This window comes from Nycticebus coucang, chromosome 23, assembly GCF_027406575.1.
Source record: "Nycticebus coucang isolate mNycCou1 chromosome 23, mNycCou1.pri, whole genome shotgun sequence".
NCBI classification, from domain to species: Eukaryota; Metazoa; Chordata; class Mammalia; order Primates; family Lorisidae; genus Nycticebus; species Nycticebus coucang.
In genome coordinates this window covers 833,402-857,844 of record NC_069802.1, presented here as the reverse complement: position 1 = coordinate 857,844, position 24,443 = coordinate 833,402, and the positions used below count along the sequence as shown (strand labels likewise).

The 24,443-nt window shown below is 41.8% G+C and overlaps 1 protein-coding gene across 1 annotated transcript in view; it reads right to left on the bottom strand.

Moving 5' to 3' along the window:
* PDCL2 (phosducin like 2) overlaps positions 1–16,394 on the bottom strand; it is a 66,489-nt gene extending 50,095 nt beyond the window's left edge. Inside the window, exons 1-2 of the mRNA XM_053577446.1 lie at positions 16,389–16,394; positions 15,339–15,619 (exon numbers count right to left, since the gene is read on the bottom strand). Coding sequence (XP_053433421.1) covers positions 15,339–15,619; positions 16,389–16,394 — 287 coding nt within the window. The remainder of the gene's footprint in view (positions 1–15,338; positions 15,620–16,388) is intronic.
* Positions 16,395–24,443: the final 8,049 nt, after the last annotated feature.

Here is a 24,443-nt window from a genome sequence, read left to right as displayed (position 1 = left end):
ACAGATGTGAAGTAATATCTCATTGTGGTTTTAATTTTCATTACCTTAATAATTAATGATGTTAAACATGTTTGTTTTCTTTTGAGAAATGTTGATTTAAGGCTTTGGCACTTTTTCACATTCAGTTATTTAAGTTTTTTGAGTTACTTATATATTCTGGATATTAATCTCCTGTCAGATGTATTGCTTGCAAATATTTTCTCCCAGTCTGTATGTTGTCTCATCATTTTGTTCACTGTTTTCTTTGCTGTGCAGAAGCTTTTTAGTTTGATGTAATTCCATTTGTCTATTTTGGCTTTCATTACCCGAGTACAAAAAAAATCACTGCCTGGGCCATTATTGTATAGTTTTCCCATGTTTTATTCTAGTATTTTCTGAAGCTTAAATTTAATTCACTTTTATCCACTTGACTTGATTTTTGTGTATGAAGTGGGAGAAGGGTCCAATTTTATTCTTCTGCATATGGATATACAGTTTTCCCAATACCCATTGTTGAAGAGATTGCCCCTTCCCCACTGTGCCAAGAATATGGCACCTTTTCAAAAATCCATCAAGTGTACCCATAAATTTGTGAGGTCCTTTTCTGGACTCCCTATTCTCTTCCACTGGCTAAGGTCTATTCTTATGCTGGTACTATGCTGTTTTGATTACTATTGTTTTGAATATAGCTTAAGGTCAGATAATGTGATGCCTACATTTTTGCTCTTTTTGCTAAAGATTGCCTTAGCTATTCAGAGTTTTTGGTGGTTCCATAGGAATTTTAGAATTGTTTTTTCTATGTCTTTGAAAAAATGGCATAGTGAAATTCTGATAGAGATTATATTGAATCTGTAGAGTCTTCTAATCTATGAATGTGGAATATCTTTCAATTCACTGGTGTTGTCTTCAATTTCTTTCATTAGTATTTTATGGTTTTCAGGATAAAGATCTCTTACCTCCTTGGCTAAATTTATTCCTATTTATTCCAAAAAGGTATTTCACTTTTTTTGTATCTATTGTAAATAAAAGTGTTTTCTTGATTTCTTTCTCAGATAGTTCATTGTTAGCATATAAGAATGCTACTGATATTTTTATGTTGATTTTGTACATCATGCAAATTTACTATATTCATTTATTCTAACAGTTTGGGGTGGAATCTTTAGGGTTTTGTATACACAAGATCCTGTTATTAGCAAACAGCAATACTTTAACTACTTTTTTTCCTGTTTGGATGCCTATTATTTCTTTCTATTGCCTAATTTTTCTGGCAAACACCTCCAGTACTACATTGAATAGAAGTGGTGAGACTGGTTATCCTTGTCTTAGAGGAGAAGCTTTAAACTTTTCATTGTTGAATATAATATTAATTGTGGGCTGGTCAGGTATTTCTTTACTGTGTTGAGGTACATTCCTTCAATACTTAATTGTTAAGCTCTTATCATGAAAAGATACAGAATCTTGTTGAATGACCTGGCTGTATCTAATGAGGTAGTCTTAAGGTTTTTGTCCTTCCCTCTGTTAAAGTGGTATATCACACTTACAGAATTGCATGTGTTGATTGACTCTTGCATCCCTAGGATAAATCCCACTTGGTTGTAGTGAATTACTTTTCAATGTGCTGTTGAATTTAGTATGACAATATTTTGTTGAGAATTTGGGCATCTATATTCATCAGGGATATTGTCCTATAATTTTCTTTTCTTGTAATGTCCTTGTGGTTGCTTTGTGTCAGGGTTATTCTGGCTTCATTAAAAAAAACTGGAAGCATTCTCTCCTTTTAGATCTTTCGGAAGAGTTGGAAAAGGATTGGTATTAGTTCTTAAAATGCTTGGCAGAATTCATGGGTGAGGCCTTCAAGTTTCTGGGCTTTTCTTTGATGAAAGACTTTTTATTTCTGACTCAATCTTATTTGTTATTGATCTGTTCAGATTTTCCATTTCTTCTTTTTTTTGTTTTTTATTTTTGTTTTATTTTTGTACATACCATCACTCATAAGCAACAAGAGTGTTTTGTTTGTTTTAAGAGACAGGGTCTCATTCTGTTGAATTGCAGTGATCATAGCTAATTGTAGTCTTCAACTCCTAGGCTGCAGCAATCCTTGTACCTCAGCCTCCTGGGTAGCTGGGACTACACATGTGCACTACCATACCTGGCTGATTTATTTTTATTATTTGTAGAGATGAAGTCTTACCATGTTGCCAGATTTTCTGTTTCTTCTCAATTCAGTGTTGGAAGGTTATCTGTATCTAGAAATGTATCCATTTCTTGTAAGTTTTCCAATTTGTTGGCACATAACTCTTCATAGTGATCTCTTATAATACTTTGTATTTCTGTAGTATCAGCTGTAACATCTCTCTCTCTTTTTTTTTTTTTTTGGTTAAGTCTTCTCTCTTTTAGTTAGCATAATTAAGGTTTGCTAATCCTTGCCCTCCGGGAGGCCAAGGCAGGATTGCTTGAGTTCAGGAGTTTGAGATGAGCTTAAGCAAGAGTGATACCCTATCTTTCCTAAAAATAGAAAAATTAGTTGGGCATCATGGTGTGCACCTGTAGTCCCTGCTACTCATGAGGCTAAGGCAGGAGGATTGTTTAAGCCCAGGAGTTTGAGGTTTTGTGAGCTATGTGACACCACTGCAGTCTAACTAAGCAGCACAGTGAGCCGGTCTCAAACAAAACAAAACAAAACAAAATAAAACAAAACAAACAAACGAAAACCCCAACTGTTTGAGGTTTGCTGATCAACCCTAAAATATGCCTCAGGATGCAAATCCATGTAAGAGCTGTCTTGGCCAAATTTTGTGGACAGGTTTTATTCCTTTTCTTTTCCTCCCCTGTTCCAACAAACACCAAGATAACCTTTTCTGAATTCCTCTAGATACTGTGTATGTGTTTACCTCTGGTTTACCCTCCCACCCTTTGGTGGACCATACCCTGTGGTTCCACCTCAAATAATTTTCTCTCTTTGCTTCCAATTTATTCGATAGGACAGACTCCTGCAACAACAATAACAAAAACAGATTAATAAGAGAAAAACAGAAGTATATCAGTATGTATACCTCATGTATACATGGGAGATACCAGGAAAAATGAGTAAATCTCAGGTGCCTTAGAATTTAGGCTAAAATATCATCTTCAGCTGAAATAATAATAAAAAGGATGTGAGGGAAGCAAGCTACAGACAGGTGACCAGGAAAATCATGATGTATCAGTGTTCCCTTTTCTCCACATCCACACCAACATCTCTGGTCTTGGGATTTTGTGATATAGGCTAATCTTACTGGAGTTAGATGATATCTCAAAGTAGTTTTGGTTTGCATTGCTCTGATGATTAAAGATGTTGAGCATTTTTTTCATATGTCTGTAGGCCGTGCGCCTGTCTTCTTCAGAGAAGTTTCTCTTCAAACCCCTTGCCCAGCCTGAGATGGGATCCCTTGTTCTTTTCTTGCTTATACGTTTGAGTTCTCTGTGGATTCTGGTTATTAAACATTTCTCGGAGACATAACCTGCAAATATCTTCTCCCGTTCTGAGGGCTGTTTGCTTGCTTTACTTACTGTGTTCTTGGCTGTGCAGAAGCTTTTTAGTTTGATCAGGTCCCAGTAGTGTATTTTTGAAGCTGCTTCAATTGCCTGGGGGGGTCCTCCTCATAAAATACTCGCCCAGACCGATTTCTTCAAGGGTTTTCCCTGCACTCTCTTCTAGTATTTTTATAGTTTCATGTCTTAAATTTAAATCTTTAATCCAGTGAGAGTCTATTTCAGTTAATGGTGAAAGGTGTGGGTCCAGTTTCAGTCTTCTTCAGGTTGCCAGCCAGTTCACCCAGCACCATTTGTTAAATAGGGAATCTTTTCCCCATTGAATGTTTTTAATTGGCTTGTCAAAGATTAAATAACGGTAAGTAGCTGGATTCATCACTGCTGGTGGGAATGCAAATTAATACATTCCTTTTGGAAAGATATATGGAGAACACTTAGAGATCTAAAAATAGATCTGCCATTCAATCCTATAATTCTTCTACTAGGCATATACCCAGAAGACCAAAAATCACATCATAACAAAGATATTTGTACCAGAATGTTTATTGCAACCCAATTCATAATTGCTAAATCATGGAAAAAGCCCAAGTACCCATCGATCCATGAATGGATTAATAAATTGTGGTATATGTACACCATGGACTGTTATGCAGCCTTAAAGAAAGATGGAGACTTTACCTCTTTCATGTTTACGTGGATGGAGCTGGAACATATTCTTCTTAGTAAAGTATCTCAAGAGTGGAAGAAAAAGTATCCAATGTACTCAGCCCTACTATGAAACTAATTTATGACTGTCACATGAAAGCTATAACCCAGTTACAACCTAAGAACAGGGGGAAGAAGAAAAGGGAGGGGAGGGAGAAGGGAGGGGGCAGAGGGAGGGTGATTGGTGGGATTACACCTGTGGTGCATCTTACAAGGGTATATGTGAAACTTAGTAAATGTGGAATGTAAATGTCTTAGCACAATAACTAAGAAAATGCCAGGAAGACTATGTTAACCAGTGTGATGAAAATGTGTCAAACAGTCTATGAAACTAGTGTATGGTGCCCCATGATCACATTAATGTACACAGCTATGATTTAATAAAATAAAAATAAATAAATAAATAAAAGAGGACACCAGAGTCCATGAACTCTATATTTGAGCAACTTGGAACCTCATTGGAGCTTTTCAGTTCTTGAATAGCATCTCAATCTCCATAAGGTCCAGCATTGTGACTGTATAAATTTTAGAAATTTTCATGTTTTCAGTATTCTCTATGAATGCTTATGTTAAACATCCCCATCACTGGCAATAAACCACGGGCCTTTGGAAAATAAATAAATAAATAAATAAATGCTGATGACCAACCAAAAAAAAAAAAGAAAAGAAAAAGAAAATCGATGGGGAGACAAGATGGCGGACTGAAGCCAGCTTTCAACAAAGGCTCCCGTCCAGAAGGAGAGTTAAGGGACAGGAATTTAGTAAGTATCCTGGTGGACTTGAGCCTCACCAAGAGAGAAGGCTGAAGAACGCACATCAACACCGCTGAGGCAAGTTGTGATCACAAGGACGCAAACAAAAGGTACAAAATCCACCACCAAGCGGACGGGAGTCCCCCTCCCCCATGAGACCGGCTCTGGAGCCCCATAATTGAACAAGCGGGCAGAAATTAAAGCCCCTCCCACTACACTCCACGGGAGAGACCTTCTAAAAACTGGACCTACCTCCCCTACTGGGGTGCCATGGCGTTCTCCTGCCGGACATAGGGCTGAATAAAACTTTGGGAATCCTTTGCCGGCAACCCTGAATCCCCGGCGCTCCCCTCCCGCCCACTGAGGTCTAGGGCCTGTCCCCCAAGACTTCAGATCCTTGGGTGATTTCTCAAGGGGAGTGGACAGTCCCCGAGTTGCGACTGGTCAGCATTGACTCTGAGGCGCGCCGAGTGAGGAGAGGGCACCGGGCTGAGGGGGAGTCACGCCTCGCGGCACTTCCCTGCGGTGCAGTGCACCAACCCTCCCCGGGCATAGGGGGCCCAAGACTGAATCAGACTCTGGCCTCCCCGCTGAGAGCTGAGAACCCCTACTCTCACTCGGGGTCTGAGGGCCTATCCCCCAGGAGTTCGGCTCCTTGGGTGATTTCTCGAGGGGAGTGCACAGTGCCTGAGCTGCGTCAGGTCAGCGCTGACTCTGGGACACGTGAGCGAGGAGAGGGCACTCCGCTGAGGGGAAATCAAGCCTTGGCGGCACTTCCCTGCGGTGCAGTGCCGGAGCCCTCCCCGGACCGTAGTATTGCGTGAAACTGAATGAAACTCTAGCTTCCCCCCGCCCCACTCCCAATCCGGGTCTGGGGGCCCATCCCCCAAGAGTTCTGATTCTTGGGGGATCTCTTAAGGGGTGTGGACCCAGCACAAACTGCGGCCGCTCAGTGCTGACTCTGGGGCGCGGGACAGAGGAGAAAAGGGTCGCCTGAGTGCCCACACCAGAGCAGCAGTTCCCTGGAGGTAGATCAACAGCCGTTTTTTCTTTAACGGAAGAACGCTCACTTCTGGATATTCTGAGGCCACACCCCCTGTCTCCCTGGGCAACCAGAGGAGGCCACCGGTGACTCGGCTCACAAACCCGGAAGCCTCCAGGGCGGGGCCGACCCAGAGAGGTGTTCAGACGCAATTCTCCAGCAGCAAAGACGTTTGAACTCAAAACAGCCCGTCTCCTGTAGGCGACGACAGGAACAGAGACAGAACCTCACAAAGTTGTCTGTTCTGTTCTGTTCTGTTAGCAGCATCCATCAGGGACGGGGCTAAGCCTGAGTGAACACCTCCTTCCCATCACCTGCATCAAACACTCAAAGATGTCAGGCCCCATCTCCTCCTGCTAGATAGCGGCAGTCTGCGGGGGCCTGGCAGACTTCCTTGCGATTCAGGCAGGTGCAAACCCCTGGAGTGTCTGTTCACTGCACGCAACTGGGTTAGCCATCTGCAGAGATACCAGTGACTGGGTCCGACGGAGGGGCAAAGTGGGGAAGGAGACGTCAACCTTCCCAGACTGCTCTGTTTGCGGGGTGGCTCCTCCTGACTCCACGCTGCACTGGGATGAGCTGTGTCAGAGGAGTCACCAGGCCCCTGTGATCCAGTTCCCAGAGACCTCTTGAACCCTTCCACCTGAGACAAGTGCCGATTGAGACAGTTGATTCGGACCTTTTGAACTGGGCTAATAGACTGAGGACTTTTCAGGTGGTGCCCTGGGTGTGCGATTGTGGGAAGGTTTGATTCTCCTTTTCCAACTGGGGCCAGAGGTGGGCAGGCGGGGTGACTTAATTGCTGATTTTTCCACACAGCTGAGACTTCAAGCCAGAGTAGAAGTTGCAATAGGATCGAACAGAAACCAGCTGAAAACAAGACAGAACCACTTTGCTCCACCACACCAGACAGGGCCCCAGTTTCTCAGGCCACAACACTGTACGGGCCCTCGATAAAACCCCAGGGGAAAAACCAAAGGGAGTAAACCATGGGGCGGAATCAGCGGAAAAACTCTGGTAACATGAATAACCAGAATAGATCAACCCCCCCAAGAAAAGATACGGCAGATGTGATTGAAGATCCCATTCATAAACAACTGGCTGAGATGTCAGAAGTCGAATTCAGAATTTGGTTTGCAGACAAGATTAATAAAATGGAATTAGGAATTCGAGGAGAAATTCAAAAACTGTCTCAAGAATTTAACGAATTTAAAGACAAAACCACCAAAGACTTAGACACGCTGAAACAAGAACTTACAGCCCTCAAAGATATGAAAAATACAGTAGAATCCCTCAGTAACAGAATGGAGCACGCAGAAGAAAGGATTTCTGACATTGAAGATAAAGTCTTCGAACGCTCCCAATCTCTCAAAGAAGAAGAGAAATGGAGAGCAAAAACGGATCACTCACTCAGAGAGCTCTCAGATAATTCGAAAAAAAATAACATAAGGGTTATAGGAATTTCGGAGACTGATGAAGTTGCAGCCAAGGGCACAGAGGCCCTTCTACATGAAATTATGAAAGAAAATTTTCCAGACATGCCTAGAGAATCTGAAATTCAGATAGCAGACAGCTTCAGAACCCCAGCACGATTCAACCCCAATAAGCCATCTCCCAGACATATCATAATTAGCTTCACTAAAGTTAACATGAAAGAGAAGATTCTCAAAGCAGCCCGGCGAAAGAAAACTATAACGTACAAAGGTAAGAATATTAGAATAACTGCAGATCTCTCTGCTGAAACTTTTCAAGCAAGAAGAGGCTGGTCATCAACTTTTAATCTCCTAAAGCAAAAAAACTTTCAACCCAGGATCTTGTATCCAGCTAAACTGAGTTTCATCTATGATGGAGAAATTAAATACTTCAATGACATTCATATGTTGAAAAAATTTGCCATACGTAAACCAGCTCTTCAGGATGTTCTCAGACCTATCCTCCACAATGACCAACCCAATCCTATACCACAAAAGTAAACTCACTCAGAAACTTCGGATCAAACTCCAACTTCCACACTGGCGAAAGGATTAAAAATGTCCACTGGACCTTTGAAAAACTCGATACCCAAAATTCCACCAGACTTATCAATACTCTCCATCAATGTGAATGGCTTAAACTGTCCTCTAAAGAGGCATAGGTTAGCTGACTGGATACAAAAACTTAAGCCAGATATTTGTTGCATACAAGAGTCACATCTCAACTTAAAAGACAAATACAGACTCAGGGTGAAAAGATGGTCATCCATATTTCAGGCAAATGGTAATCAGAAAAAAGCAGGTGTTGCAATTTTATTTGCAGATACAGTAGGCTTTAAACCATCAAAAGTAAGGAAGGACAAGAATGGTCACTTCATATTTGTTAAGGGTAATACTCAATATGACGAGATCTCAATTATTAATATCTATGCACCCAACCAGAATGCACCTCAATTTATAAGAGAAACTCTAACAGACATGAGTAACTTGATTTCCTCCAGCTCCATAATCATTGGAGATTTCAACACTCCCTTGGCAATGTTGGATCGATCCTCCAGAAAGAAGCTGAGGAAAGAAATCTTAGATTTAAACCTAACCATCCAATATTTAGATTTAGCAGACATCTACAGAACATTTCATCCCAACAAAACTGAATACACATACTTCTCATCAGCCCACGGAACTTACTCCAAAATTGATCACATTTTAGGTCACAAGTCCAACCTCAGTAAATTTAAAGGAATAGAAATTATTCCATGCATCTTCTCGGACCATCATGGAATAAAACTTGAATTGAGTAACAACAGGAATCTGCATACCCATACAAAAACATGGAAGTTAAATAACCTTATGCTGAATGATAGCTGGGTCAGAGATGAGATTAAGAAAGAAATCACCAATTTTTTGGAACAAAATGACAATGAAGACACAAGCTATCAGAACCTCTGGGACACTGCAAAGGCAGTTCTAAGAGGGAAATTTATAGCACTGCAAGCCTTCCTCAAGAGAACGGAAAGAGAGGAAGTTAACAACTTAATGGGACATCTCACGCAACTGGAAAAGGAAGAACATTCCAACCCCAAACCCAGTAGAAGAAAAGAAATAACCAAAATTAGAGCAGAATTAAATGAAATTGAAAACAAAAGAATAATACAACAGATCAATAAATCAAAAAGCTGGTTTTTTGAAAAGGTCAATAAAATAGATAAACCTCTGGCCAACCTAATCAGGAAAAAAAGAGTAAAGTCTCTAATATCATCAATCAGAAACAACAAAGACAAAATAACCACAGACTCATCAGAAATCCAAAAAATCCTTAATGAATATTACAAGAAACTTTATTCTCAGAAATATGAAAATCTGAAGGAAATAGACCGATACTTGGAAGCACGCCACCTTCCAAGACTTAACCAGAATCAAGTGGAAATGTTGAACAGACCCATATCAAGTTCAGAAATAGCATCAACTATACAAAACCTCCCTAAAAAGAAAAGCCCGGGACCAGATGGTTTCACGTCAGAATTCTACCAAACCTTTAAAGAGGAATTAGTACCTATATTACTCAACCTGTTCCAAAATGTAGAAAAAGAAGGAAGACAACCCAACACGTTCTATGAAGCAAATATCACCCTGATCCCCAAACCAGGAAAAGACCCAACAAGAAAAGAAAATTATAGACCGATATCACTAATGAATATAGATGCAAAAATATTCAACAAGATCCTAACAAACAGAATCCAGCAACACATCAAACAAATTATACATCATGACCAAGTTGGTTTTATCCCAGGGTCTCAAGGCTGGTTCAATATACATAAATCTATAAATGTAATTCAGCACATAAACAAATTAAAAAACAAAGACCATATGATTCTCTCAATTGATGCGGAAAAAGCTTTTGATAATATCCAGCATCCCTTCATGATCAGAACACTCAAGAAAATTGGTCTAGAAGGGACTTTTCTTAAACTGATAGAGGCTATCTACAGCAAACCCACAGCCAATATCATATTGAATGGAGTTAAATTGGAATCATTTCCACTCAGATCAGGAACCAGACAAGGCTGCCCATTGTCTCCATTGCTTTTCAACATTGTAATGGAAGTTTTAGCCACCGCAATTAGGGAAGAAAAGGCGATCAAGGGTATCCATATAGGGTCAGAAGAGATCAAACTCTCACTCTTCGCAGATGATATGATTGTGTATCTGGAAAACACTAGGGACTCTACTACAAAACTCCTAGAAGTGATCAAGGAATACAGCAGCGTCTCAGGTTACAAAATCAACATTCATAAATCGGTAGCCTTTATATACACCAACAACAGTCAAACTGAAAAAGCAGTTAAGGACTCTATCCCATTCACAGTAGTGCCAAAGAAGATGAAATATTTGGGAATTTACCTAACAAAAGACGTGAAAGATCTCTATAAAGAGAACTATGAAACTCTAAGAAAAGAAATAGCTGAAAATGTTAACAAATGGAAAAACATACCATGCTCATGGCTAGGAAGAATCAACATTATCAAAATGTCCATACTACCCAAAGCAATATATAATTTCAACGCACTCCCTATTAAAGCTCCACTGTCATATTTTAAAGATCTTGAAAAAACATTACTTCGTTTTATATGGAATCAGAAAAAACCTCGAATAGCCAAGACATTACTCAGAAATAAAAACAAAACAGGAGGAATCACACTAACAGACCTCAGACTTTACTACAAATCGATAGTGATCAAAACAGCATGGTATTGGCACAAAAACAGAGAAGTAGATATCTGGAATAGAATAGAGAACCAAGAGATGAATCCAGCTACTTACCGCTATTTGATTTTTGACAAGCCAATTAAAAACATTCAGTGGGGAAAAGATTCCCTATTTAACAAATGGTGCTGGGTGAACTGGCTGGCAACCTGCAGAAGACTGAAATTGGACCCACACCTTTCACCATTAACTAAGATAGACTCTCATTGGATTAAAGATTTAAACTTAAGACATGAAACTATAAAAATACTAGAGGAGAATGCAGGGAAAACCCTTGAAGAAATTGGTCTGGGTGAGTATTTCATGAGGAGAACCCCCCGGGCAATTGAAGCAGCTTCAAAAATACACTACTGGGACTTGATCAAACTAAAAAGCTTCTGCACAGCTAAGAACACAGTAAGCAGAGCAAGCAGACAGCCCTCAGAATGGGAGAAGATATTTGCAGGGTATAACTCTGACAAAGGTTTAATAACCAGAATCCACAGAGAACTCAAACGCATCAGCAAGAAAAAAACAAGGGATCCCATCGCAGGCTGGGCAAGGGATTTGAAGAGAAACTTCTCTGAAGAAGACAGGCGCACGGCCTTCAGACATATGAAAAAATGCTCATCATCTTTCATCATCAGAGAAATGCAAATCAAAACTACTTTGAGATATCATCTAACTCCAATGAGACTAGCCTATATCACAAAATCTCAAGACCAGAGATGTTGGCGTGGATGCGGAGAAAAGGGAACACTTCTGCACTGCTGGTGGGAATGCAAATTAATACATTCCTTTTGGAAAGATATATGGAGAACACTCAGAGATCTAAAAATAGATCTGCCATTCAATCCTGTAATTCCTCTGCTGGGCATATACCCAGAAGACCAAAAATCACAACATAACAAAGATATTTGTACCAGAATGTTTATTGCAGCCCAATTCATAATAGCTAAGTCATGGAAAAAGCCCAAGTGCCCATCGATCCACGAATGGATTAATAAATTGTGGTATATGTATACCATGGAATACTATGCAGCCTTAAAGAAAGATGGAGACTTTACCTCTTTCATGTTTACATGGATGGAGCTGGAACATATTCTTCTTAGTAAAGTATCCCAAGAATGGAAGAAAAAATACCCAATGTACACAGCCCTACTATGAAACTAATTTGGGACTCTCACATGAAAGCTATAACCCAGCTACAACTTAACAATAGGGGGAAGTGGGAAAGGGGGGGGTGGGTAGAGGGAGGGGAATCGGTGGGATCACACCTGTGGTGCATATTACAGGGGTATTTGCGAAACTTGGTAAATGTAGAATATAAATGTTTTGGCACAGTAACTGAGATAACGCCGGAAAGGCTATGTTAACCACTGTGATAAAAATGTGTCAAATGGTTTATGAAGTGAGTGTATGATGCCCCATAATCATATCATTGTATACAGTTATGATTTAATAAAAAAATTAAAAAAAAAAAAAAAGAAAAATAAAATCATGATGTATTAGAATAACATTTGTTATGCAGATTTAGGTGCTACAATCTGCATTGGTAAGAGTTTCCTGTGATTTAGAGTTATCCTTCTCTTCCTAGTATAGAGGCCACACCCTTATAAATTGAAATTCCCTTTATGAATTCAAATTTCTGTTACAAAAGGGTAACTTCTCTATTTTCAGAACTTCTCCAATGTCTTTTGTTTCTCCAAATCATCAACTCAAAACAATCCTTTTGGCAGACAGGCATAATTTGTGATGCCCTATTTTGGTCTCCTACAAACTCTAGAAATCCACTGGTTTTCCACTTTCCCTTTGATTCTGGTCAGACTAGTTCTTACTATCATGTCAACACTCTGATGCTTTTAGGGTAACCTTTTGATGGTTTTGACACTCTGCCCAGAACAACATTTTTACTTGCACTTAGTAGGAGAGTTGGCCCAAACAACTTAGCCCACTATTATAAGAGATTCCAGCACTAACCTTTTTAAAACAATGTCTCCACATTTCACAACCCCTACCACTCTTTTGTCTCTCACAGTCAAATTTCTTAATTCTCTAAGAAGAATTAGAATATAGGCTGTAACCAATTCCACCTCCTCCTGACTCTTCAACACACTCCAAGTTGGGCTTCTGTCAACAATGCTCCATCGAAACTGCTCTACCTAACGTTACTGATGACCTCCATGTTATTAATTTCAATGGGTATTCATTGTATTTGATTTTCTTAAGCATAATTTATGGGAATCAATTACTAAAAAAAATATAACAGGCTTAATTCACTTTATTTTTCTTGTATAAAATTTTGTAGCCACAGCTGGAGCCCAGGTCCTTTGCATAGAGGTTCTTGACAAGATGGTCAGTGGATTCCTAGTAGGAATATTTGGTGAATATGGTCTCTTCCCAGAGTCGGAAGTCAGCCAGCTATGAGTCTCAGAGATGGCATCAAAAGTGGCCTTGGCAAAGCTGCCCAGGCTGGCAGTGCAGCCCCTGGCTGAAGCCTAGGAATCATTGATACCTGCCATCAGCAGCAGCTTTCAGGTACAGGGGCTGAGACAATGCCTGTTCCTCTAGGGGCAGGGATGAGACGTACCAGCATAGAGCCACAGTGACTGTCACCTTGAAACAAATGGTGAGACTTGCTACTTTTGTTCCACCAAGAGCTTCTCCTCAGAGGGATGATGGAGACCCTGCCCAGGTCGTGATGGCCCTCAGATGGCAGCGGCTACCTCCTTGGAGCACTTACTGCCTTGAACCTGGCCCACTGGCCAGTGCCGGTCTGCTTTCACACCAGCATAATCTTCAACACCTCTTCCTTAAGAAATGCCCCCAGGAGGGGAAAAGAAATGATCTCAGACTCCTTGATGGACAGGAAGAAGAAGCCCCTCCAGAGATTTGATCTTCATGTCTTCAACCAGGTGGTCCTGCTTGGTGACAGGCATCCAAGTCTTGTCCTTGGCCTTGCCTCCTTGCACTTTGCAGCCTCTGCTTTGACCAACCAGGGCCCCAAATGCAGCCACGGCTTCCCATTCCTTTGGGGCCTCTGGGGCCTCCCACTGCACTGGCATTTGTGTTTTCTTGGAGAAGCAGCATCAGTTTTTTTTTTTTTTTATTAAAACATTCTTTCTTGATATTTATGACACTGTTATAGATTTATTCACACTGCTCTGTCCTTCCTTAACTGACTAGGAGTGAGTTGTAATGGAACTTAACATAACAACAAATGCTCTATATTTTGTTATTCCCTTCACTTTTAGAGGTTATCTATGCAATCTTATCTATTTGCTCTATTATGGCATTACCATGCCAGAAATAGTTGTCTCTTTCTGATTTCCATTAGGTGGGCCACACTAACTCCATTTTAAATCTAAAAAAAAAAAAAATTCCTTTAGACTCTATTACAGGTAGATATAACTCAGGTAAACCTTTAGACTCTGTTACAGGTAGATATAACTAAGGTAAACCTTTAGACTCTGTTACAGGTAGATATAACTCAGGTAAAGGGAGACATGCCATAGCCTCCGTTGCCTCCTCGGTCTGGTCCTGTTATAACAAGCCTCTGACAATCCTGTACAAGGAGCCAGCCCAGAGATTCCCAATAATGAGCTGCATGTCCTTGGCACCCTGATAAGAGAGACTTGTCTGTAAAACCAGCTGCCCCCCAGCTGGCCATAAAAAGAACCGCCTCCTTCCATAATGCTATGGACATCCCTTTTGATATCAGCCTCCTTACACTCTGGCTGGAAATAAACTTTTCTGCATATTCGTTGGTCTGGCGTGATTTGATCTGGTACTCCTTTTACCTATCAATTCTCTCATAGTAGACTCTTTTAGAACAGGTCGTGTGTTTACAAACACATATAAGATGTACTTTTTAGGAATTTATTATTAATGTGAAAGGACTGGCTTAAAAGTCACATGTCATGTATGTTCAAAATATCCTAATAAATTATACAGTATGTACAAATACCAAAACTAAATATGTAAAACAAGAAAAATACCAGTGGTTTTGATTTGAGGGGGAAAGAATGGAAAAAGGTTGTTTCTATAAATCAGAAAGTGAGAATTTTACTCAGCTTTAAAAAAACATCAGCATAGGCTTCTAATTAACAAGGAAGCAGAGGTTAGGTAGAGTAGGAGCCTTGTAAGGAACAAATGAACGTCTAACAACTTTGAGAACAGGAAGGAGAAACTCCAGGGACAGCCAGTCTTCTGTGAGTCTTATCTGACTACTGGGGTTTATATTCTGAACATTTTTTTAAGGTAGCAGGGGAGGAAACTTAAACTAAAGGACCCATGAGATAATGTTGCTTGTCCATTAAGCCAAAAATAGTGCAGCAGTAAGATTTCTAGGATTCAAGTGTAAACGCAATACTCAACAACTACGAACGTTTCCTCCAGCGACAAACCAAAGTCTTGAATGTGGAAAAATGGCGTTCTCCTATAGTTAATTCGGATTTCTCTCAAAACCAGATGAGGACACAAAATTTAGCACTTGCCAAGAACAAACGTTGGAACCTAACTGTGTGGCCGCGCTCCCCATTTGTGTCCCTCAGACTCAGGCCCCAGGAAACCCCGCCAGGTGCTCCAGTATCCCCCACTGGCTGTGCCCCTCACCTGCATGACGCTCTGCTCTTCTCCTCCCGCACAGAGCCTGCCCGCAGCTGCTCCTCTGCAGCCTCCCCAGGCGCAAGATCCAGCTTCCGGCCTAGCGGTTTCCAACGCCCAGTGGGGCTGGAGGTGGGAACAAAGGCTTCTTTTGCCGCTACGCCACGTGCTGCTCTGCTGCCAGGCAACGTGGAGGTGTGACCTAGGGGTGGCAGCCGGTCCTGATTGGCTAGGTCCTGCCAAGCAGCGCCTTTCCTGTTGTCTGAGAGGCTGGGGACAGGAGTCAGAGGCTATAGGCAGACACGGAGAAAACAGGCGGGAGAAGAAGGGTAGGAGAGATCAGTCAGAAAGTCAAGAGGCTCCTTAGTGGGAGGTTTCGTGGACACTACAGAGTGCCCGCACGACCTGTGCAGCCATTGGTCACTGGTGTGTGTGGGGAGGGGCTCCTCCAGGGGATTGGGCAAGAAAGCACAGGGGGTGGGGAGTCAAGGAATAGAGGGCCAATCAACAGAGGACAGTCTGTTAAGCTTTAAAGAAACCAATCAATGTAAAGCCAGGTTGGTTCAAAAGACCCAACAAGGTTTGAGCTGTCAAGGCTTAAAACCCCTGAACAACCGATCTGTGGTAGCAATCCATGTGGACTATTGGAAGCATTCCTATCCTCTGTGAACTATCGCTTTCTCTTACCTGTGGTCCCTGAATTCATTCTTTCATTCCAGAGACCCAGAATCCGGGGAGAAGAAGGAAATTCAGTGGTGTTGCCATTCCTCCCATCTTTCCCTCTACCACCACCACCAAAACAACCAGTTGTTCCCAGCCACTAGGTACTCTTCAAGCCTGGAGTCCTGTCTCGATGGAGAAATAACAGACTCCCAGGGTGGAGAACCCTTCACAAAAGGAGTTCTTAACCTGAGACCATAGTCTATATTTGGGTAGATTTTAGGAGGACTCCTAACTCCCAGCCCTCAAATGTGCACAGAATTTTTTTGTATGTGTACATTTTTTCTGGACTTTCACTTTTGTTGGATTTTCAAATGGGACCCTAGCTAGGTTCCCTACCTCCATCTTAAAAACCACTGCGTTAGGAGACAGGAGGTCTGGCTTTAGGTAGGAAAGTATAATTCAAATTAATTGTCCTCCACTATCTTAAAAATGTATAGTGAGTTCATTGGTATTTAAGGACAGGGTATTTACTTGAAACTGCCAAGGGAGAAAATACTTGGTGCTGTATATATGGTAATACACATAGTTCCAGAGACATACTCACAGGATTTGGAAAAGAAGGGGAAAAACTGTTTTTAATGACAATTTAAAATGTGAGTTCAGCTTTGGGCCACCCCACCTCTAGTACCCTAGTTGATAGAAATCCTATACTTCAAGTAGCCCATATAGTTTATCATGTTTGTGTATGTGACATTAACTTTTTAAATGTACATACTTAAAAATATATCACAATTTTTAATAACCCTGTCTTGGTATTTCCTCTTCCTCTTCTCCCTTCCTCTCCTTCTTTTTGCCTCTTCCTTCTTCTTCATACTAGGACCCCTAAAAATATAAATTACTCTTATTTATCTCGATCTGAGAAGCCCTGGGAACTGATGCTTAAATTGATTCTCAAATCCCCTTTCTTACTTTGACAATCTAAAAATCTAAGCGAGTTGAATAAGCACACAGAGAACTGGCCAATGCTGCCTCATGCATTTGTGGCTCTGAAGTCTGCCTCTGCTCTCAAGTCTATCTTGATAAGGAAAATTATTTTTCAAAAAATGTAAAGTTTTTCCTCTTCTGGTGCTTCTTTTACGTTCTTCACTCAGGGTGACAGGAAATGAAATTTATGAACTTTGTTAGTAAAAGGTGTAATTTCACCTGTAATCATTGGTCAACATTAGAAAGCAAGGATTTGTTAGGTATTCTCCTTAAAGAATATACTTAAAGGGGGCGGAGCAAGATGGCAGCCAGCAACATCTTATTTGCAAGGAACAGTGAAATTGGGGAGAGAAGACTCCAGGGATCTCTGGCTTGTGGGCTATGCCCAGAAGCATCCCTTTGGGGATGCAGGGAGCCAGCAAGAGACTTCTGCACCCCAGGAGGAGGAAAAAAACAGTGGAGAACTGGCAGTGGTTGCAAACAGGCTGCCATAACTGTAACCACAACAGCAGCAAGACTGCAGATAGGGAAAGCCTTCCCTGTGGGTTGTTTTGTTTGTTTGGACTTGGGCACTCGGTTGAATTACCTTGGGAGAACTTAGATGAGAGTGTGGGGGACTTTAAGCATTGTCCAGGGCATGGGACTGAGCCACTGGGCCTCAACAGAGCTAACATTGTTTGGCTGTGGCCACCTGTGCAGCCATTGTGGGACAACTGTACCTGCAGGCCCCACCCTCAGGGTCACAGAGCGAGGCCTATGCTGGGAGACCTTAGGCGAGTGATTTAGTGACTGTGAGCAATGTCAAAGGCCTCTGGGGAAGAGTGGAACTTCCAGTGTTTGGCAGTGAGAGGGCTGCCCTATGACCTTAGCCCTCAGGGGCATACAGTGTGGCCGGTTTGGGTGCACCAGATAAGCAGGCAGCCACATCAGCAGAGATCCCAGCAACAAGTGCTTTCCTGGGAAAGCTTTGGCTTAGCCAAGGTTAATGGTTTAAAGTGTCTTTTAAGTACGCTAAGGAGAGATTCAGGTTCTCAACCCTGCTGGGTTTGAGGACAAAGTCAGCAGAGGCCTCCAATCTCCACCTCCTCATACATCTGTGTCAACATTGTGTTAGCATCTCATACCCCAGAAGATCACTTGTTGCCCAGACAGTATTCTGCAAGCTATATACATTGCTTTGTTTTTGTTTTTAAACTCCCCCCTCCCCCCAATTTTTGTTTTTTCTTTCTTCATTTTTCTAGTGTAAATATAATTTTCCATTGTTGCCTTCTTTAATAATAACTTCATTTTTTCTTGTGTTTCTGCCCCTGTGATTTGTTTTTTTCCCCCAGTTTTATCCTGTAAGGTTTTCTGTTTGTTAGTTTTGGTTTGATTTATAGTATTTTTGTCTTTTCTGTCTGCTCAGGGTAGGGCAGAGAGGAGGTAGGGTACCCTGTATGCTCAGGCTGGCAATTAGCTGCTGACCTCAACCAAGATTTATAGTATTTTTGTCTTTTCTGTCTGCTCAGGGTAGGGCAGAGAGGAGGTAGGGTACCCTGTATGCTCAGGCTGGCAATTAGCTGCTGACCTTAAGGGAACCACTCAACCAAGATTTATAGTATTTTTGTCTTTTCTGTCTGCTCAGGGTAGGGCAGAGAGGAGGTAGGGTACCCTGTATGCTCAGGCTGGCAATTAGCTGCTGACCTTAAGGGAACCACTCAACCAAGCACCCCCAAAGGTTGGGGGTTTTTAAGGTGTGGGTAAAAGTATGCTACTGTACACTTTTATTACTTCTGTTTCCCCCTTTCTATGCCTCTCTTCTTTTTACTCACCCCTTCACCTTTCTCTTTTTACTTTTTTAAAAAATCATTTTCCCTTGTTGCTCATCAATCTTCTCATCCTTTTAGTCTTGTACCAAAAGGACTCATTGAAACCTTAGGCCAGAGGCACAGTAACTTAAAGAGCACAAGAAAGTGAAGGGAAAAGTAGGGCAAGGAAACAGATAAAAGAAAACACTCTTGAGGAACAATCAGCAGAAAAATCCTGACAACATGAAAAACCAGACCAGAGCAACCCCTTTCCCCCTGCCCCAAGGGACCATGAGTAGCTAATGCAGAGGATTTCACCTATAAAGAAATGTTAGAAATGACAGAGGGGGAATTTAAAATACAAATGATGAAAACAATGAAGGAATTTGCTGAGAAAGTGGAAAATAACCAAAAGGAAATCCAGAAACAGAATCAAATAAGAGATGAACAGTATGAAGAATATTAAAAGGATATGGCAGAGCTGAAGGAATTGAAGAAGGCAATTAGAGAACTTAAAGATGCAATAGAAAGTGTCAATAATAGATTAGAACATGCAGAAGAACGAATCTCAGAGGTAGAGGACAAAGCTCTCAAGATAATTCAGATAATTGAAGAGGCAGAAAAAAAGAGATAGAAAACAGAATGTTCACTGACAGAGTTATGGGACTTTATAAAGTATTCAAACATATGAGTTATAGGTATCCCATAAGGGGAAGAAGAATGCCCCAGAGGAATGGAAGCCATACTAGAGAATATTAAAATTTCCCAAATATCACCAAAGATTCTGACACACTCCTTTCAGAGGGATATCAGACCCTCAGGTTGCCTGAACTCAAATAGAGCTTCTCTAAGAAACATTGCGATGAGCCTGTTCAAAGTCAAGACAAAAGAAAAGATTCTTCAAGCTGCCAGAAATAGGCACCAATTGACCTACAGGGGCAAATACATCAGGGTGACTGCAGACTTCTCTAATGAAACTTTTCAAGCAAGAAGACAATGGTCATCTACCTTTAATCTATTTATACAGAACAACTTCCAGCCCAGAATTCTATATCCTGCTAAGCTAAGCTTTAAAATTGACAGAGAAATCAAATCTTTTACTGACATGCAAACATTGAGGAAATTTGCTACAAGACCAGCTGTACAGGAAATACTTCAACCTGTTCCACGCACTGACCATCATAATGGACCACCAGCAAAGTAAGCACCCAGGAACTAAAGAACAGAACCTAGCTTCCACAATGATACAAAAGATAAAAAACTAAGCAATAGACTTTCACACAATATGTTGAATAGAATGCTACCACACTTATCAATTATCTCAATAAATGTTAATGGCTTGAATTTTCCACTGAAGAGACATAGACTAGCTGATTGGATTAAAAAACACAAGCCATCCATCTGCTGTCTGCAGCAAACACACCTAGCCTCAAAAGACAAATTAAAACTCCAAGTTAAGGGTTGGAAGACATTTTTTCAGGCAAACAGAATTCAGAAGAAAAGAGGGGTTGCAATCTTATTTTCAGATACAAGTGGATTTAAAGCAACTGAAGTCAAAAAAGACAAAAATGAACACTTCATATTGGTCAAGGGAAAAATACAACAAGAAGACATTTCAATTCTAAATAATTATGCACCCAACTTAAATGCTCCCTGATTCTTTAACAGACCTTAATTAGTCTGAGCAATATGATATCCCATAACACCATAATAACAGGAGACTTTAACACTCCTCTTACAGAGCTGGACAGATCCTCTAAACAGAAATTAAACAAAGATGGAAGGGACTTAAATAAGACCCTAGAACAACTATGCTTTATAGACATATATAGAACACCCCATCCCAAAGATAAAGAATATGCATTCTTCTCAATGGCCCATGGAACATTCTCCAAAATTGATCATATCCTAGGACACAAAACAAACCTCAACAGAATCAAAAGTTTTGAAATGTTACCTTATATCTTCTCAGACCACAAGGCACTAAAGGTGGAACTCAACTCCAACAAAAACATTCAACCCCACAAAAAGGCATGGAAATTAAACAACTTATGTTGAATGACAGTTGGGTGAAGAAAGAAAGAAAAGGGCGGCGCCTGTGGCTCAGTCGGTAGGGCGCCGGCCCCATATACCGAGGGTGGTGGGTTCAGGCCTGGCCCCGGCCAAACTGCAACCAAAAAGTAGCCGGGCGCTGTGGCAGGCGCCTGTGGTCCCAGCTACTCGGGAGGCTGAGGCAAGAGAATCACTTGAGCCCAGGAGTTGGAGGTTGCTGTGAGCTGGGTGAGGCCACGGCACTCTACAGAGGGCCATAAAGTGAGACTCTGTCTCTACAAAAAAAAAGAAAGAGAGAAAAAAGGAAATCATGAACTTCCTTGAGCATAACAACAATGAAGACACAAGCTACCAAAACCTGTGGGACAAAGCAAAAGCAGTCCTGAGAGGAAAATTTATCGCTTTAGATGCCTACATCCAAAAAACAGAAAGAGAGTGCATCAACAAACTTGCAAGCCATCTTACGGAATTGGAAAAAGAAGAACAATCTAGGCTTAGTGCCTGTAGTTCAAGTGGCTAAGGCGCCACATACACCAGAGCTGGTGGGTTTGAATCCATCCTGGGCCTGCTGAATGACAACTACAACCAAAAAAATACCAGGGCATTGTGGCAGGCACCTGTACTCCCAGCTACTTGGGAGGCTGAGGCAAAAGAATTGCTTGACCCAGGAGTTGGAGGTTGTTGTGAGCTGTGATGTCACAGCACTCTACCCAGGGTGAAAGCGTGGGACTCTGTCTTAAAAAACAACAAAAAAAGAAGAACAATCTAAACTTAAATCCAGTAGAAAAAAAGAAATATCCAAAATTAAATCAGAGATTAATGAAATTGAAAACAAAAGAATCATTCAAAAAATTAATGAAACAAGAAGTTGGTTTTTTGAAAAAATAAATAAAACAGATAAATCTTTGGCCAGACTAGGGCGGCGCCTGTGGCTCAGTGAGTAGGGCGCCGGCCCCATATACCGAGGGTGGCAGGTTCAAACCCAGCCCCGGCCAAACTGCAACCAAAAAATAGCCGGGCGTTGTGGCGGGCGCCTGTAGTCCCAGCTGCTCGGGAGGCTGAGGCAGGAGAATCGCGTAAGCCCAAGAGTTAGAGGTTGCTGTGAGCCGTGTGACGCCACGGCACTCTACCCGAGGGCGGTACAGTGAGACTCTGTCTCTACAAAAAAAAAAAAAAAAAAAAAAAAAATCTTTGGCCAGACTAACTAGAAATAGGAAAGTAAAATCTCTAGTAACCTCAATCAGAAATGAAAAAAGGGGAAATAACAACAGATGCCACTGAGATACAAGAGAAGAAACCCTATGCCCAGAAATTTGACAATGTGAAGGAAATAGATCAATATTTGGAATTGCACCCTCTCCCTAGACTTAGCCAGGAAGAAATAGAGCTCCTGAACAGACTAATTTCAAGCACTGAGATCAAAGAAACAATAAAAAATCTCCCAACAAAAGCCCTGGTCCAGATGGCTTCACACCAGAATTCTATCAAACCTTCAAAGAAGAGCTTATTCCCCTACTACACAAATTATTCCAAAAAGTTGAGGAGGAAGGAATCTTCCCAAGACCTTCTACAAAGCAAATATCACCCTGATACCAAAACCAGGAAAATACCCAACTAAAAAGGAGAATTTCAGACTAATTTCACTAATGAAAATAGATGCAAAAATTCACAACAAAATCCTAGCCAATAGATTACAGATTATCATAAAAAAGTCATACATCGGAGGGGAGACAAGATGGCGGACTGAAGCCAGCTTTCAACAAAGGCTCCCGTCCAGAAGGAGAGTTAAGGGACAGGAATTTAGTAAGTATCCTGGTGGACTTGAGCCTCACCAAGAGAGAAGGCTGAAGAACGCACATCAACACCGCTGAGGCAAGTTGTGATCACAAGGACGCAAACAAAAGAACGCTCACTTCTGGATATTCTGAGGCCACACCCCCTGTCTCCCTGGGCAACCAGAGGAGGCCACCTGTGACGCGTCTCACAAACCCAGAAGACTCCAGGGCGGGGCCGACCCAGAGAGGTGTTCAGACGCAATTCTCCAGCAGCAAAGACGTTTGAACTCAAAACAGCCCGTCTCCTGTAGGCGACGACAGGAACAGAGACAGAACCTCACAAAGTTGTCTGTTCTGTTCTGTTCTGTTAACAGCATCCATCAGGGACGGGGCTAAGCTGAGTGAACACCTCCTTCCCATCACCTGCATCAAACACTCAAAGATGTCAGGCCCCATCTCCTCCTGCTAGATAGCGGCAGTCTGCGGGGGCCTGGCAGACTTCCTCGCGATTCAGGCAGGTGCAAACCCCTGGAGTGTCTGTTCACTGCAGGCAACTGGGTTAGCCATCTGCAGAGATACCAGTGACTGGGTCCGACGGAGGGGCAAAGTGGGGAAGGAGACGTCAACGTTCCCAGACTGCTCTGTTTGCAGGGTGGCTCCTCCTGACTCCACGCTGCATTGGGGTGAGCTGTCTCAGAGGAGTCACCAGGCCCCTGTGATCCAGTTCCCAGAGACCTCTTGAACCCTTCCACCCGAGACAAGTGCCGATTGAGACAGTTGATTCGGACCTTTTGAACTGGGCTAATAGACTGAGGACTTTTCAGGTGGTGCCCTGGGTGTGCGATTGTAGGAAGGTTTGATTCTCCTTTTCCAACTGGGGCCAGAGGTGGGCAGGCGGGGTGACTTAATTGCTGATTTTTCCACACAGCTGAGACTTCAAGCCAGAGTAGAAGTTGCAATAGGATCGAACAGAAACCAGCTGAAAACAAGACAGAACCACTTTGCTCCACCACACCAGACAGGGCCCCAGTTTCTCAGGCCACAACACTGTACGGGCCCTCGATAAAACCCCAGGGGAAAAACCAAAGGGAGTAAACCATGGGGCGGAATCAGCGGAAAAACTCTGGTAACATGAATAACCAGAATAGATCAACCCCCCCAAGAAAAGATACGGCAGATGTGATTGAAGATCCCATTCATAAACAACTGGCTGAGATGTCAGAAGTCGAATTCAGAATTTGGTTTGCAGACAAGATTAATAAAATGGAATTAGGAATTCGAGGAGAAATTCAAAAACTGTCTCAAGAATTTAACGAATTTAAAGACAAAACCACCAAAGACTTAGACACACTGAAACAAGAACTTACAGCCCTCAAAGATATGAAAAATACAGTAGAATCCCTCAGTAACAGAATGGAGCAAGCAGAAGAAAGGATTTCTGACATTGAAGATAAAGTCTTCGAACGCTCCCAATCTCTCAAAGAGGAAGAGAAATGGAGAGCAAAAACGGATCACTCACTCAGAGAGCTCTCAGATAATTCGAAAAAAAATAACATAAGAGTTATAGGAATTTCGGAGTCTGATGAAGTGGCAGCCAAGGGCACAGAGGCCCTTCTACATGAAATTATGAAAGAAAATTTTCCAGACATGCCTAGAGAATCTGAAATTCAGATAGCAGACAGCTTCAGAACCCCAGCACGATTCAACCCCAATAAGCCATCTCCCAGACATATCATAATTAGCTTCACTAAAGTTAACATGAAAGAGAAGATTCTCAAAGCAGCCCGGCGAAAGAAAACTATAACGTACAAAGGTAAGAATATTAGAATAACTGCAGATCTCTCTGCTGAAAC